Source organism: Anopheles maculipalpis, chromosome 3RL (genome assembly GCF_943734695.1).
Source record: "Anopheles maculipalpis chromosome 3RL, idAnoMacuDA_375_x, whole genome shotgun sequence".
NCBI lineage: Eukaryota > Metazoa > Arthropoda > Insecta > Diptera > Culicidae > Anopheles > Anopheles maculipalpis.
Window position 1 is genome coordinate 60499034 of NC_064872.1, and position 17084 is coordinate 60516117.

Here is a 17084-nt window from a genome sequence, read left to right on the forward strand (position 1 = left end):
GGCAAGCCTGGGAAAGGAAATTGTCCATCCATTCGGTTTCGGAATCTCCCGACCGAACACCGGTGTGGGAAAGTTGGCTCAGCAGAAGAAGAAGAATCCCGGGGTCTTTCAACATTCAGAAAAAAAACACGCTATCTTATCTCATTTTTCCACCAGCAATAGGCACCAGCAAGAGTCGCCAAGTTTTCCATCATTTTTTCACCGGCACAGGTCGCTAGTGGGGTTGTTTGAACTCTTGGGAAAAAGACCTCACTTTTCTGTGTGCAATCAACTAACACAAACACACACACACAAACCAACACATGGATAAAAAAACGTAGGTCAAAGGGAACGAAACCTCGAAGAAACCTTCCATCGAGTTACGGCCACGACAAATGAAGCCGTTTTTTTTTCTCTCGAATAGTTTCATAATAATTAGATAGTGCTTCTCACAAGAAGTGCAAAATCGGACCCTCCAAACCCTTTTATATAGGGAGGGAAAAAGGCATTTCATGATGGTTGTGGCGGAAAATCCGATTCACCAATCGAGAAAACGGTGCAAAAGTGTTGCTGTTTGTGTGTTTGAGTTCTGTTCCAACATGGGGCACACTTTTGGCTAAAGTTCCGTTTCTGAAAGGCTTCCCCCCTCGCTCTCTTCCACCGCCTCACTCACCCCTCCGATCCAAAGAGCCCGCCACTTAATGATGGCGCGTGCGCGAGCGCATGATCTCATTTCCGGTGAGAAATTTTCCGCTTTCTACCTTATTTCTTCTACGCTGCTACAGTATGTGGACACGAGTGAACGTTTCTGGAGTGTGGTGCGATAAATAAATCGACCAAAGCTGTGAAGGTGCAACACAAGCATGTAGTGGCGGGTGTTATTTAGCGCTTCTTATCGCCAAAGAAGGGATACAATGTGACTCGAAGTAGCTGGTAAATAAAACCGCATCAAAAAGCGTTTAAAAGAGATACATTTAAATTTAAAAAGCTTTATCAGCATTTAAGTCAGCTTTTTTTTTTGGAAATACTCTTTTATTCAAGCCACACTGCCAACGCGCGTTGAACCCAATTTTGATCGTCTTACAGCGGCAAACACAGCGATAAAATGCTGATCCTCCTTTAGTCCCACCATCAGGCCACAAAGCAAAACCACATGAAGACGCGCACACAGTTGGGATGAATTATTTGTCGTAGCATAAATAAAACACGAAAAGCGAGTCGAGTAAAGGACCGAAAACCGAAGTGAAGAAGAAATAACAACACATCGGAAAACATAAATTCATCTTTCGGCTTGCTCGTGCCGGGCAGGGGGGGGGGGGGGGGGGACTCTCGTGTCATCTCCCGGCCAAGACCAGCTGTTGATGCTGCACATGTTTCGAAGTTTTATTTGCCCGACTCGGTGCGCTTTATGATGCTAGCCAGCCTGTCTTTAGCACCGCACACAATCGCACGCACGACGATTGTCGTTGGCTTTCGGCTTCTAAATGCTCCATTTGCTTTCATTAATACCATCCACTAGCGCCCAACGATACGAAGACCGATTTGTATGTTTTTCCTGCCTCGCGGGTCTTTGCTTCCGGTGCCCAGGCCTACCATAAATACAAAACCCGACGTTTTATGTTATCCTTTTTGCTTATTTTCAATTCTTGGGTGCGTTTGTTTCCTTCTTAGCATTGGCTCTGAACGTGATGGATGTGTAAATCCGCCGTTTGAACGCATATTTTGCAACAGCGAGCGAAAATACAAAGGATTGGTTGGGAAGAAGGACCCCTAGTGCATGTGTTTGCATGTGCATACAGAGGAGCATCATGCTGCTGTTACTATTCTCATGTCTGGAGAGTTATTTGAAAAAAAATAAATAAAAATAACTCGAACCAACCAAATGTTCTGTACTAAAGCAGGACTTATGGAATGGAAAAGATTCCGAAAGTTTAGTTTTTTGTTTGTTTTATTTGAGAAGCGTTCGCCTGATGATTGCACCAAGAAACGAAGCAGGGAAAGATAATCCGAATATGGCCAGATATTTAACAATCGTAACTTTGTACGGTGTGCCACAATTCGAAACATTCTAGAATGATTTCTAAGACGCAGAATAGAATTTATGTAAGAAAACAGGACTTACAAAGAGTATTAAAATTATAATAACTTGAGTATGTGTACGAAACCCATAACACTCAAATGATATTCTATAACTATCAAGTTATTTGAGGCTGCTTGGCTAAACTGCCATTGATGATTATGAATTTTATTCCTGACATTAGTAGTTTAAAATAGTTGGACACATCCTGACGACCTGTGAGATGAGATAGTGATCTTAACACAGAATCGACACTCTAACAGAAACAGGAAAATGACTTTGTTTTTGGAACGGCCTAGCCGAATTGTTTGACTTATTAATACCACGTAGCATTTTACGCACCATTGATGATAGCAACGAGACCTTCGGACCAGTACTTCATCTTCACTGATAGCTTTAGTGCTATTGAAGCACTGAGATCTCCGAATGCTGTTAAAAGTCAGAATTTCCTCACCATCAAAATCATTGAACTGCTTGGCTCAATGTTCAATAAGGCGTTTAGGATCTCGCTAATTTGCGTTCCCTTCTCATTGTGAAATTTCCGGCAATGAGAAGGCAGACTCACTGGCCAAAACAGGCGTCAAAGAAGGCGCTTTTTACGACTGACCTCCGCCCAGGAGTTCCTTCGTTTTCCACAGCAACTTTTCCTGTGTCCTTGCGGCCTTGGTTCGATGGGCTTTCTGTAGACCGGGCGTTCATACGAATGATGTCTCGACTGATGTCGAATCATTTTGCGTTGAATGCTCATCTAAAGCGTATAACTCTGTCGTGTATATCGGTACAGAAATAAGAGAAGTGTTGGCTACCAGGCACCTTACGTATATGAAGCTCATCTTCCGATTCGCCAGTGACAAAGGTCTTGTCCTATGATTCCGAATCCTCAACATCTTTTCAATCTGACAATCCCTTCCTGTTATATGTTGTGTTGTCTTCGGATGTTGAAACTCTCGGATCAACAAATACATCTACCAACAATAAGCAAAATAGACCAGGACATCCACCACCCACTCAACACTCACTCACAACCAAGCATGACCGGGATAAGGCAAAAAAATCAGAGAGGAAATCCCTAATAATAGTTTTGTTTATATACATAGTCATCACACAACAGGTGTTAACTTATATGTATACAGGTGTTGACAACACGGCACAAGCCGTTATACTTAAAATTAATAAATAAAATAAAATAATACCACGTAGTAGTTGGAAAGTCAATCCCTCACTACACGGGAACGGCCCAGATGGGATTTAAACCCCGGTCTTGCCGTTTACAGACCGGTGCCGCTATCACGTACACCACCACCACCGGGCCCAATGTTTTATAGGGAACCAAGATGCAGTAGAAACTGATAAGTCAGAATCAAGGAGCACTCAAAACCTGTAAACGTTTATTTTTGCGACAGAAATGGCTTATGTTGTAGCCGATCAGAAATTATAGGTATTATACCTGGAAATTCTTGAATGTAGAATGCGAGATAAATCGTTGAATACATCAGTTATCAAAACTAGCTTTACCTTCATTTTCTCCCTAAGTTGGTCTATATAGTTTAAAGCATATGTTACGAATTAAGGAGGTTTTGGCATGACCTTTTTCGCTTCTCTTAATTCGTATTTATCCTTACATGAAGCTCCCGTCCAAGACGCAAAAATGACTTTCAAAGCTAAGACCTCTCTTTTTTTAGGGGACCTGTTACAGTACCAAACAGAAGAGGGTTTATTAGTCTAGCAAATCTAATAGGCGTAAAGATAGGAGTTTAAACAGGGCCTGGCTATTTCAGACACAGCCTAAAAGTTCAAATAGTCATTATCCATCTGAACTTAAGATCATCAAACACCATGATCATTTTCATTCATTTATAGGCAAAATGTGAAAAGTTCAATATGACCTAACAAACTCTTAATTCAAGAATCAAACAAGCATATTACTCAAGAACGTTTCACCTGAAAAGAATGAACACGTGAAGACTTTAAACTCAAGCTGAAGAAAACATTATATCGAAACATTAATAATAAAAATCTGTTTAGGCGAAGGTTTAAGTGGAAGAATTTGTCTCTTCTACTTTAATCAGTTACATCTCCACAACGTAAACCGTGAATAAAAAAAATGTAATCCTCCTCAGCAACCCCAATGACGCCACCGTCTTGGCACAAATTACAACACCAGGAGGTCTTTCCAGTTTCACAGCACCTTTTCAACGGGAAAAGTACGAACAGTGCTCAACAGGACGGAACGCAACCGATCAACAAACACCGGCAGAGTTCAAGGTCATTAAATAACACACAGTGGACGTTGTTTTCCGGTTCCGGTTCTCCCCGCACAGCTGGATCCCGTGCCGATTGGACACATGGTTTTCGATTCAGATCGACTGGCAAACATGCATATCGAAAATACGGATAACAAGACCGGGTTATGCTTTTAGAGGTGTTCCTGAGAGCCCCAAAAAAAAAAAAGGGCAACCCCGGTGAGACCATACCGGAACCAGCTTCGGTCGTATTTTGATAGACCTTGTCAGAAGTCGTGTTGATTGATGGAAACGTGTCTGAAATAAAACTACATTTTTCAACGCATTGTTTCTGGGCAACTGTTGGTAATTTTGTAGCTAATCACGCGACAGATTTCTGTTAAAAAAATGTACTAAAGCGTACGATATTAGATAGGAGTAGATGTTACTTTCTTGCAAGCAGTATTGGAGTTGCCCTAAAGTCTAGCATAAGCTGAAGAGGGTAGAAGAACTAACATCAGCACACACCCATTCTTTCTGGCATTTTGACAGAAGGGAACAACCACACCTTAAAAAATGAGGAGCATTGGGTGAGCATGCTAACTCCCCAAATAGCAAAGAATATGTGTACACACACACACATACGGGCGCACTCATAGCGAGATGATGCATTTTGATGTGATTTTAATGTGCTGATCCAACAACAACGCCGGATTGAATCGCCTCTCGTGGAAGTGATGATGCATCACCACCCCGGGTTGCACCAAACATGCATATTCTCCTCCCACCCTTCCTCCCCTTTCCCTCTTTTACTTACCTTTAGTGCGTTCAGATCGATATCATCCAGTGAACAGTTCACGGACGGAGCAAGCATTTGGTGCGCCATTTTGACGTCTACCACCCCCACCACCCCGTAAGGCTGCGGTCTCTCTCCCTCTCGCTTTCACTCACACGTTCTAGCACGGGCGCACCACACCCCCGTTTCACTCACACTCTCTCCTCCCTTCTTGACGAAGAAGGGGAGAGTTTGATGTTGCCGTGCGTCTGTCAAAATGCTGCCTACTTCGACGGTGGATGATGCTCTGTTGTCAGGATGACGTACCGTGTCAGCAGCAATAACAACAAAAATACATACAAACACACACTTTAGTTTTCCCTCTTACTGTGGGATTTTGTTTATAATAACGCACTTTTTACTATTATTCTTTATTACTCTGCTGTTTCAAAAGAAATTAAACATAAGAAATAGCACATTTTATAAACAACAATCATAATTTTGATTTCTATTGATTTTCATGCCTATATTCGATCACGCACTCCTGTGTTTGTGTACAAATAGCATTTTTTTTTTGTAATTGTAAAATTCACAAACTTCACACACATTGAAAAGTACACCCTTTCCCGGACACTGGTGTACTACTTTTCAACACTTCAACACGCACACGCAATCAACCGGCTACAAAACTTCACCCAACCCCCAACCAAAAACACCCACCCACCAACACACATACACACGTTTACCAGAGCAACAAACACGAACGAACGGACATCTCTGCTTCGGAAAGCATTTTCTTTAGTACATTTTCTCTCACACACTAGCGCACATGTACGTGCCTTCTCTTTAGTATCCTGGAAACACACCCTTACACTCGTTTGACAGAGGTGTGTTTGTGTGTGTGTGACGACGATTGTTGCGGAAGTAAAATGCCGGAAGCAACGAGAAATGCATCTTCAAATGGGTGATCAGAATTTGCGGGGGGGAAACTTTTGGCATATACAAAACACAAACATATCCACATAATGTGCTGAGGGATGATTTGACACACACACGTATACCGGAGCACTGTCAGGGTACGTTGAAAACGAAGGCACTTGGTGATGGTTTTCGTTTTGGCGTTCATCCGTTTCGAGTATTTGGGGATTTAAGTAATTTATATTTTTAAGTTACGCAAAAATTTGAAGCACAATCTATTCGAAGCTTTACTCTCTCTCTCTCCATTGCACTGTTTTTATACTAGAAAAAGGCACAATAGCTTGCCCATGCTAGAGCGTGAGCATGACAGCAAGCATAGAATCTTTAAATTCTACCACGAATCACCCAGGCCACACACAGTCACAGACACACGCTTACCAAAGCAAACAATAGAAAAATCGAACAAAAAAAAAGGAGAGGAGAAACACCAGATTTGGAAAACTGTCCACCGCCGTCATTACAACCGGAACTACCCTCAAAAAGTCGCCAAAAAAAAAGTTGCCGGTGAACACACTTGGCTGAAGTTCAATCGATAATGAAAGAACGTTTTAGCTATGTCGCGGAACTGATGAAAACATTCGTGCGGAGAAGAGAGAGAGAGCGAGAGAGAGAAAAATTGACGCACCTGAGAGAGAGCGAAAATGCAACGAGAGAGAGAGAGAGAGAGAGAGAAGGATCTCACACGAGATGAGACATGATTTTATTTGCGATGATGAAATACAGCGAGATGCAGCAGCAAAAAAAGCGCACCTACATAAGCATACGCACATAGAATGCGAGATTTAGCACAATACATGCAGCAGCACGGTTCTTCCCGGTAAACATACGCAGTGAATGACCGATAAGGCGGAAAAAATAACATTCATATTTTTCTTTTAAGAAAGAAATCTTTACCCAGCTCCGTATGCAGCATCAGCCAGTCATGTCAATGTGTGTGCGTGTAACGAGGTGGAAAGAATTAAGGGTGGCAAAGATTATTTTTCCACTTGCCAAGCAACCCAACACACAATTGGACCATGCGTTACGCACACAATTTCAACCCGCAAGCGTATACGCACAAGCACGCACCAAAGAAGAACAAAAAAGGCACGAAACAAATCTGTATGCGAAAACATCAAAAACGCATTACGGCTTGCATTTAAATGTGTTCGTGCTTGCATGTGGGTGTGTGTGCGTGTATGACAGAGACTGCCCAATAGCGCAACTCAAATGAGCAGGTTAACTTTGATTGAAAAGAAAAATCCAGCTTTTTCTCTCTCTCATGCTCTCTCTTTTACACACTCATGCAAAGCAACCGTTCTCATCGGTTCTTTATTCTAAGCTCAACGTTGACTCATGCCTACTCGCTCTGACGAACGAAATTCTTGCTTCTTGCGAAGAACGGCAAACACCCCATCGATCACACCACTACACACAGAGAAACATACTACGGGGCGATGGCGAGCTTCTGTCTCGTCACTTTTTTTGCTGCAAACTGAATCAAGATATTTGATGAAAAATCTTTCATTTTATATCACTTTTCACCATTAAAAAATCTCGGCAACGAATAAAAGTAATTCAAACTACATTTTCAACACCGTTTACATCGAGCACAGAGCACACAAACACACACGCACACCCGCTGGATGGATTGATGGGAAGCAGAAGGGAAGAGGCTTGATGGTGGACATGTTTTTCACCCAACTTTGATGAAAATAAAGCTAAAACGACGGCAAACCTGATTGCCTACGGAGCGTTTGAACAAGAAGTTTTAATAACCGCACACAAAACACACGACCCAAATCGTTTCGTTGCTTCTTTGCTGATTAGAGAAAAACGCCAAATTTACACTGAAACATGCACGCACGCACACACGCCCATACGCAATCGCCGATGGTAGGTTGGGGTGGACACATCCGAATCCTTTTTGCACCGCTTTTTGTCTACGTCGATTATTCGCACCCGTCGTGCTGCGTTGGGAGTGGATTCAGAAAACAGAAAGAAACGAAGAAAAATAACCGATCTTCCCACAGAAAGTAGACATAGCCACACACACGCACACAGAACAACCACACAAATGCCGAAAAGAAGGGTGTAAACGCACACTCGCACGCACTGTGAAACACGCACGTTTGATTTCTTCCTCGATTTGCACGAATTCCGCAACATTACGTACGTAAAACGCCAAGAGAGGCTATAATTTGTGTGAACTTTGGCTCAACACTTGTGCACGATTATTACACCGCCATGAGAAATTGACATTTTTTCTTCGTATTCGCCACTTACGCACCACAAGCACCACTGCTCACTGACTGCTTGCTCACGACTGAAGTGAACGAACATGATCGGGTCGGCTCACACCCTGCGGTAGGGAACCAACAGTCAAAGTGAGCGGCAAAGCGATGGTCGTGCCAAAAGTTTAGCACGGGTAGCCATGTTGATGTTTCCGTGTGACGGGTGGAATGAATTTTTATTATGATTTAAAATAGATTGGAAGAGTAAAAATTTATTTATAATGTGATTTGATAATGACAGTTCGATAGACATACATCGATACTTCCTTCGGCGCTAGAATGATGTAGTGCCTGGTGCTGCTTAGGTGCTGTTTAATGGTGCTGAGAACTTTGGGACCGATTACCATCTAAATTCGATTCACTAGTACCCGAGCTTTACAAGTACGGGTCACGAACACCATATACAATCTCTTTTTCTTGTTTATATAAAGTAATTTAATAAATATGAATTCCAACGCTTTGCTAGGTAGCCCATCTCTACCATATGTTTTTGACAACAACATTACTCGCTCTGCAATTTTCCCTCTCTCGCTCAATGCATTAACAACGAGAGAGCGATTCTGATATGTCACATTGCGTTGACAGCAGGCAGATTTTTGAAAAAGCCAAATTTGAAATGACGGTTTCGTGATGTACCAGTATCAGTAGTGAAGTATAAAGAAACTATTCTATGACTACAAACAAAAATTTTGATAAGCCATACAATAATTATGTACAATACAATATTTCAAACAGTGCAATGATTGCTAAGGATTTGTTTGTAATTTTGTTTTTATTTTCATTTCGAGATAGCGTTTTTCTTTCCGCGCGACGGTAGGTAACTGAAATCGTTTACAAATCGACACCCACAACATTACTTACGTTCAAACTCAAACAGCAAATTTGAATACAACCCACATATGAACGAAAACTACTGTTGCACTGGTAGCATTGAGGAATAACCTATTTAAAAAATAACACGTCTTTCATTCAATTATTCATCCAATATCTTGCACATACAACGCAAATCAATGATTTTGTTAGTACAGCGCTAGTTAGTATGACTTTTGTTGAGGGGGTTGAAAAACATAAATGAAAAAAAAATATAGCAGCAGTTTAGTAGTGTGTAGTTTGTGTTTCGTTATTCATACTATAAGTTAGTTTTCTCATTAGGTTAATGGTTGCTTTGCAACGCCATTTTGGATCGCGTTGTTGCTTTGTAGTAAGATCACTCTTTCGTACGCTAGCCTACTAGAGGAGGGAAGGAAACACACCTACAGGAGCTTCCCCTGTGTTCCCTTGTTGTGGCCTTCTAAGCGTGGCCCTTCAAACGTGTGTAGTAAGTAGTGTGAACACATTCGCTTTCGACGACGATCAGCACACTGTGAACGATAGGAGTTCTTTTTCCTTGGGGCAATGAAAAATTATTTCTACACAACATCTTCGACTCTATTTCGATCATCGTGATCCCTCGGAATTGAAACGGGAACTACCCTTTTTTTTCCTAACGGCTCCTTTTCTTGTACCGGCGAACCATACTCCAGCACTACCATCCGTTACACTACCGGCACTAATTATATGTACAAACAAACGACTCACTTCAGCAACTTTTTCTCCTTTAATAACGATCAAGACAAGCAGAATCAGAAGAGAGGGGGAAAAACGTAGTCATTGTTGGTAGAAATGGCTCTACTAACTCTTTAACCGTTTACGAATGGGGCCAGTAAGATTCGCCGGGCAGATTTGAAATTACGATTGCTTCTTGCACGGTTCTGGTTCAACTAGGAATTGCTCCGCCAGGACAAGGTTGAAAGAAGGATTATTCTCCGTACTATCACTATAATAAATTTGTTACATTCTCCCTAGTGTTCTGGCTTTGCCCTAACTCTTCCCACGCGAGTTTGCACATTACATTTTTTTCGTTTCGTTCGCTGGTTCGGGTTCAGTTTGCTTATAATACTCGTTGCGGATATATGCTTAATTGGATTTGTTTTTTTTTTCTTTTGCACCCTCTCACAATGGGTACTCAATACTTCTTTCATTCTTCATTCGCATTTCTATCATACTGTGGTGTCTTCTTTTGTATTTCTGTGTTTGTTGTTTGTTTGCTGTCTTTTGCTAAGGTTTTTATTTAAATCTCTTGTCTATTCCTGATTTATTTCATTCTTATAGTATTTTACGGAGTTTGTTAAATCAATTCGCTGCTCGTTAGAAACTTGTTTAATTTTTCCTTTTGCCTTTACCTTTTTACCAATCTTCGAACGCGGGCTGGTTATTCGTAATGGTAAATTATTATTAAATCAGTTATTACAACACACTTTCTATGTGTTTACCGTATTTCTTTTTCGCATATATTGTTGATTAACCTTCCTCTATAATGTTCATCCTTTCCGACAGCATTTTGTTCTACTTTCTGTCCTACAATACAGATTCTCCGTTTTGTTAAGTGTTATTTAACTGCGAAAAGTGGGTATGTTGGAGGTTTAATTCACCAGCTTCTTCCCCAGTTCAGGATAGATAGAAAGGGACAAAAAGGAGGATCTTCGCAATTACCGGATTTGATTTGATGGTTTGTGTTTTTCGTGTTCATTGCTGTTATAAGTTGGCACTTGATAAAAGGGTTTGGTTTAATAAACTGGTAAGTATCATTGTTTAATACTCGCTTGTAAAGATAAGAGATGCCAAAGTTGTATGTCTTTATGGTTGGTTAAAAAAGAGAAACCCAAAAACCAGTAGGATGTTTAGGGAGATTTGCTTTAAATAGATATTATTGGATGGAAGTAGAAGATTAACTATCAATTAACAGTTATCAGTTCTGTGTTCAGCTAGCTAAAAGGGGAGGCAGCCCACAAGGGAAGGCAAAATGCGTTACACGAGGAAGAGAAGGTTTAGCAAACGTTCCCCGGAAACTACAAACAATTGAAGGAACGTACGGGCAAAGATATGTGGCAAGGTGTGTGTGTGTGAGTGTAGAACAGGAGCTTGGAGCTTGTGAGTTTAAGTGCTTGTAAAAGTACCCGCTGATTGCAGACGCTATAATAAAGGGCAGAAAATGGCTGACGCCACTAGGAGCTAGTCAACAGTAGAACTAACGAGTGAAAGATTTTTGTCCGTTGTTGTTTAAGCTAGGTCGGTATAAGATGGGCAAAACCTTGAGGAGAAAGCTTTTTGGGTTTTTACTAGTTCCTATGACGCTACCTTCGAACGATTAGAGAGAGATAGAGAGGGCGAAGGAGCGATAGTATAGGTAGCGAGAGAAATCCTAATTATCTATCCGGCAAGTACTGTGCCTTGAAAAAGCAATAGAGGTTGTGCCGTCGTCAGAGTGTGTATAAAGATGGCAGATTATTAAGTAGGTTCAAAAATCGCTCTAAAAAGGTATTATCAAACTGGTTGAACCGTCGGGTGGTCAGGTCGATCTTCTCTGCACCGACATACAGACAGACCCGATCACACTACAGTTTGTGGTTGGTCACAGGTTAACGATTTTATAGGATTTTACAATTGTGCTTGTTTTTAGCTTACTCACGGGTTTACATTTGTTTTCACTCTAGAAGGTAGTTTTAGTAATTTCTATTCAATTTTTCTTTTTCGTTTTGCACTCTCGTCCTCTTGCGTATTCGTTTTGTTTGAAGATTTTCTTGTGTGTTTCAAGTAGATAGAGGATTTTTATACTTAGTACACTGCTATCCACTATCCGAGACGGAATAGAAGAACGAGATTTGTTTGCCAATGTGTCTGCTTTCGTATTCTAAATACCAGCTTGATGAATGTTAAGTTAAAGCCTTTTTTTCTTGCTGGTAGCTAATGTGCTATAAAAAGCTAGCGCCACGTGTTATAGCAGCTCCATTACAGCGAGTTTTTTTTTGTGTGTGGAAAAGCTCGATTTTTAATTTCATGTGTGCTTAAGTTTTAGATATAGCAGAGCTTTCGAGACTGAACTGCCAACAATAGGCTACAACGAGGGAATTTTTGTTTGCATTTGCATACCCAAAAAAAAAAACGAGTAACACCAAACAAGACTAACTGCGAACAACTGGGCGGGGTGTGTCCTTTCGGTTTTTACTGCTATAATTATTGCTCACGCTCGTTTGCGTTCGCTAAAGACGGAAGGCAAGAGAGAAGTTAAGTATTAAAACGTGATGCAATTTAGCTTTGTGTTCCTAGAAAATGTTTAAATAGTAATTTACCTAGCTCGGCTGTATGTGTATAGTAGAGTTTGGTTGTTACTTCCTTCAGCATCATCATCATCATCATCATCATCAGCCTATCATACTTTCTCGCCCGGTTTTTCCCCGTTTCCGATAACATTTATCATTATTTTTCAAAAATTTAAATTTTTGTGCAGTTTACTTCAAAAGTAATACGTTAACTGTAGTTCTGTATGTATTTTTTCCGCTATTTCCGATACACAACCATACTTTACTTTTTCCTTCTCTTTTATGTCCTCGTTTTCTAATGGTTACAATTTTGTTCTTTTTTTTTTGACTTGTTTAAATGGTAACGTAATAACTTTCTTAATGCCTTTGCTTAGTAGTTTAGTATTGTGGTATAATCCTGGCGATAGTGAGTTCTCAATTCTCAGTTGTCACTAGCCTAACTGCACACACGCACGCACGCACGCATTATATATGTTTAACAATATTAACAATTCTTTCGAGAACAAATCAATATTAGTATACAACAAAGTACAAGATTAAAGTAGAATTAGCATTAGATTCAGACACACACACATTGAGCATGCGGATGTGTATTAATTTTAGGTTTAAAAAAAGGCACCAATAATGCTGTGAATATGTACTGTAGCTCGATTATCATTCCTATTACGCGATTACAAAAGAAGGTTTATATTAAAAAATATATTTTAAAAATATATGAAGAAAATAATAAAATTAAACGTCGAATTTATTTCACACCCCAATTAAGAAACTAAACAAAAATAAAATACATAGAAGTGTTTATACGGATTTTTAAAAATAAACACACTATGAACGTCTGTCCGTATTTGCTTTAAGTTTTAAATTTTGCGCTCAGATCTTTCGCTTACAGTTGACTGCTTTACAATAAAACTCGAATCTCTGTGTGCGTTTTCCGGTGTACTTAAACAAATTAATTGCAATACAAACAAATGATATTCTGCTCTGGATGAGATTCGCTAGCTGAGGCAGCACACTTTAACCTTTTTGTAAGCAAAAACAAACAATTTAAAAACAAACACACATTCTAACTAACAACATTCCATTTCATGGTAGGAAAATGCACTTTAAACGCTGCCAAGATGCACGAAACCATGTGTGTGTTTGCTTGTGTGCTGCTGTTGCTATTGCCTTTTAGGGCTGGGGCGCGCATTCGTGAGGTAATAGTTGAGAAGGTACAATTTAAAAACAAAACACAGAGAATAATATAAACTTGCACAACAAATATGTAAAACAAGTATAAAAAGCACGAAGAAACACAAATCGGAACTTTCGCTGGTGGCGTACCACGCACGAACCCTTTATGCTTTGCAGGATGTGTGTGTGTGTGTGTGTATGATAAGTGTGCGATAAGTACTCCATGGGGGTTGATTGTGAGGCATTAAGTAGTGTTCGGTTCACGGTTGCCTAGATAGGAAATGTACTCTCGTCAACGATAATGGGTCAATTTTGTTCCAATCGATCTAACTGAACACTTTCCCACGGCAGAATGGCTTATTCACCATACCCGCAGTAGTCGCTGTAGTCCACGCCGTCTTGTGCACCATTTTAAATGGGTTCTATACGTTAACTGCTTCCATCCCCCGAGGGTTTTTTTTTGTGTTCGATGTGTCGACTTTTAAAATTGATTGTTGCTTGTGCGAGCCGAGGGGTTTGTTATGTTTTCTTGTGTAACGATTGCTCACGCTATTTCGAGTTCGGTTCTGCTTTTAGCTTTGCTTCATGGTTCCTTTTTCCTTCCTTCCTCCAACACGCACACACATTAACGCACTTCTGTGGTCCTTCGCTTAGTGTTTACTCTTGACCGCAGCCGCATCGACCAACGGTTGCATTTCCAGCGACGCCTTCTGCTGCTGCTTTTTCGCAAACGCGATTTCGCTCGCGCTAAACGTTTTGGTCTTTGGCGGTGGGGCCGGCAGATGCATGTACAGTGGATCGCGCAGCCGTCGCAGGTCGTGCTCGATCTCCGCAATTTGTCGCTTTATGTCGTTGTATTCGGCCAGGTTGACGCCCGCTTTCTTAGCCGCCTTGTGCAGCGTGATCAAATGCTGACGATCTTTCACGTCCGGTAGCAGATATTCCTAAAAAGCAGACAAACAGGATGATTACATATGATGCTAATTTATCGTACAACACAGTTCGAAATCATACCTGCTTCGTAAGGACGAAGTAAGCGTACGCAGCCATAGCCGTACCGTACGTGACGAAGTACGTCACCGGTTCCATAATGTCCCAGGAGTATTCCCACCAGGTTAGCCGGGCAAGCACACCGAACTGTACCGACATCAGGCCCAGTCCGACCCAGGTCAGGGCATTCGTTTTCCGTGCCGCCTTCTGGTCTAGTTCAGTTTTTTTCTGCAAAAAGGAAGGTAAAAAGAAGCAAGGGAGTGCTATAAATTACCGCTGCCTCGGTTCGCGCGTTCCCCAAATCGGTTTCTTACCGCTTCCAGTGGGCCCAGTTTTTCGTTCAGCTGCTCCAGCTTGCCGTTAAGTTCTCGTTCCTTCTGAACCTGATGTTCGCCCACGTGCAGTGCCTCGTACAGCTGGTATGTGTGAAAGGAGTCAAACATTGGAATTAGATTTTCTTTTTATTCTGCTGCTGCTGTTGTTTAAAATAATAAAGGCATTGGCAATCCCCTGTCCTGATGCCGGCGATTCCCAAGGGATCGGAGTTTAATTTGTTCTATGGAAACGATTAATTAGCAGAAACGATTAAAATCGGAACCCTTACAGGCGGAAAGGTTTTGGGTGCGTTTCCTAGAAGTCCCTAGGTTCTTGGGTATCCGTTCGATATTGGCATTTCCCTGAACAGCTTGTCCCTTTTGGGTTGAGACTAGTGTTTACACAGCTTAGCTGTCAGAATTAGATCGAACCTTTCGACGGCCGCATTTGATCTTGCTCGGGGGGGAAAAATACAAGGATTTTCAGTCGACTAACTCTTATGGAAGCGGCTGCAAATATCAGTCATATAATCGATAGTAAATTCTTAAAGTTATTTGTTTGTTAGCTTAAATTAAAGTTAGCTTGCTCGATGAATTTTTGATGTGGCTCGTTGGTGCACACAATATTTTTAAAAGCTTATATTAAATCTAATCGAATGTAGCTAATCAGCTAAAGGACAAGGACATTAATCACTAGGATCCGAGGCGAGCCCTAGAATAGAGGGAGCAAGAGAGGAGATCGGCGCTTTTCCAGAGTAATCATATCATACAACTGACACCTGGACTCATATTCAGGCAATGGTGAGGATAAATCGCTTAATAATCGCGCAGCGGTAGGGTACTGGAACTGGTTTGCAATATGACTCGCGAGTTTTATGACACTACATGCATCAAGGCACTTCATTATGCATTGGTACGTTCGCTGCTGGAATATGCAGTAGAACTTCAGGAGTCTAGAGACTATCCTGCGAAAACTCACGCGCTTTATGCTTCGATGCTGGAATCGAATACTTTACCAGATGTTTGCTCCTTGGTCTGCCCTCCTTGGGAGAACGAATCACTCAAGCAAGGTGGTATTTTATTGCGAGACTCCTCGACGGCCTCATTGACTCCTAAAAGCTATTCTCGCCAATTAACTTGTACGTCCCCGTTACATCACTTCATGCCTGAACAATGCTAGCCGTCACAGAACGACGGACATCATTCGGTTCTTCTGATCCATTTCTACGTATTTGTCGTGTTTTCTGTGGCGTCAGCGGTGCGTTCGAGCTGGGGATATCGGTAGCGGACTTCTCCGACCGTGTTTCCGTTCATGCGTCCAAATCTGTTCTATAATCTTCGTAGGTGTATCTATCCTCGTTTAACGTTTTTTTGTAAAATTGGATTGTAAAATAGTAGCGTGAGGGGACACAGCAAAGATGAAAGATTTGTAAGTCATCTGCGTAGTTTAGTAGATACGTACTGCAGTATATTTGTCCAGATGACAAGCAAACATAAACAAATTTTTATCTGACATAACATCTGTCTAAATAACGGAGAGGTTTATTGTATCAGCTAAAAACCACTGTCTATAGCGAGAAGGGACAAATCTTGTTCTACATCTGGAGTATATTCTTGAATGCTTTTCCTTCCTAAATGAACCTTTTACTTATTCGAGTTCAGGATGAACGGTTTGTACAAAATCCACTATTAAACATACATCACTTCAATAACAATCCAAAAGTGTGTTTGACACTTGAAACTCTTCCACTTGGCTGTTTAACACCTTTTCCATTTCCTCACCATTACTTAAAGTGCTTAACTTCCACCCTAGTAAGTAACTCGCACTTGAACGTCGCTACCACTCACTGTTCCAGCTAAATAAATCCATTCGCAATGCGCTATATCGTGCTGGGGAAAGATGGAAAATTTGCACATTCCTCTAGCGAACTGCTTTTAAGCACTGCTAAAAGCTGGTACGACGGAGAGCGTAGAGTGTTCAAGGAACTGAGAATGGGAATGGGAGTAGGATAGTTTTTTTGTTTTGTTTTGCTTTCCTCTTCATATTCCTAACCACCGTCCATTACCTATTGTTTTTCATCTTTCCCCTTTTTTGCCACAACGGATTGCATTTATGAAATGAATGCTCCATTCATTTATGTCAGCTGAGGGGCAGTTATAAAAG

General features: G+C 41.1%; 5 protein-coding genes across 16 annotated transcripts in view; 2 read left to right on the forward strand and 3 right to left on the reverse strand.

Moving 5' to 3' along the window:
* The window catches only part of LOC126561342 (serine/threonine-protein kinase mig-15), a 57084-nt gene extending 51856 nt beyond the window's left edge, over positions 1 to 5228 (reverse strand). For 7 of the 11 annotated variants that reach the window (XM_050217436.1, XM_050217433.1, XM_050217435.1 and 4 more), the window contains exon 1: positions 5096 to 5228. In XM_050217436.1, coding sequence (XP_050073393.1) covers positions 5096 to 5164 — 69 coding nt within the window. In that variant the 5' untranslated portion in view covers positions 5165 to 5228. The remainder of the gene's footprint in view (positions 1 to 5095) is intronic. The other 4 variants (XM_050217438.1, XM_050217440.1, XM_050217439.1 and 1 more) reach the window with 1 other exon arrangement.
* LOC126563183 (uncharacterized) overlaps positions 1 to 17084 on the forward strand; it is a 385303-nt gene that overhangs the window by 273897 nt on the left and 94322 nt on the right. The gene's annotated exons all lie outside the window — the stretch shown is intronic.
* Positions 1 to 17084, forward strand: part of LOC126562946 (sugar transporter SWEET1-like) — a 207476-nt gene that overhangs the window by 77750 nt on the left and 112642 nt on the right. The gene's annotated exons all lie outside the window — the stretch shown is intronic.
* LOC126563082 (peptidoglycan-recognition protein SC2-like) overlaps positions 1 to 17084 on the reverse strand; it is a 260445-nt gene that overhangs the window by 71895 nt on the left and 171466 nt on the right. The gene's annotated exons all lie outside the window — the stretch shown is intronic.
* The window catches only part of LOC126562295 (calcium uniporter protein, mitochondrial), a 134389-nt gene continuing 131571 nt past the window's right edge, over positions 14267 to 17084 (reverse strand). The window contains exons 5-7 of the mRNA XM_050218754.1: positions 14921 to 15022; positions 14631 to 14834; positions 14267 to 14560 (exon numbers count right to left, since the gene is read on the reverse strand). Of these exons, the coding sequence (XP_050074711.1) occupies positions 14267 to 14560; positions 14631 to 14834; positions 14921 to 15022 (600 nt within the window). The remainder of the gene's footprint in view (positions 14561 to 14630; positions 14835 to 14920; positions 15023 to 17084) is intronic.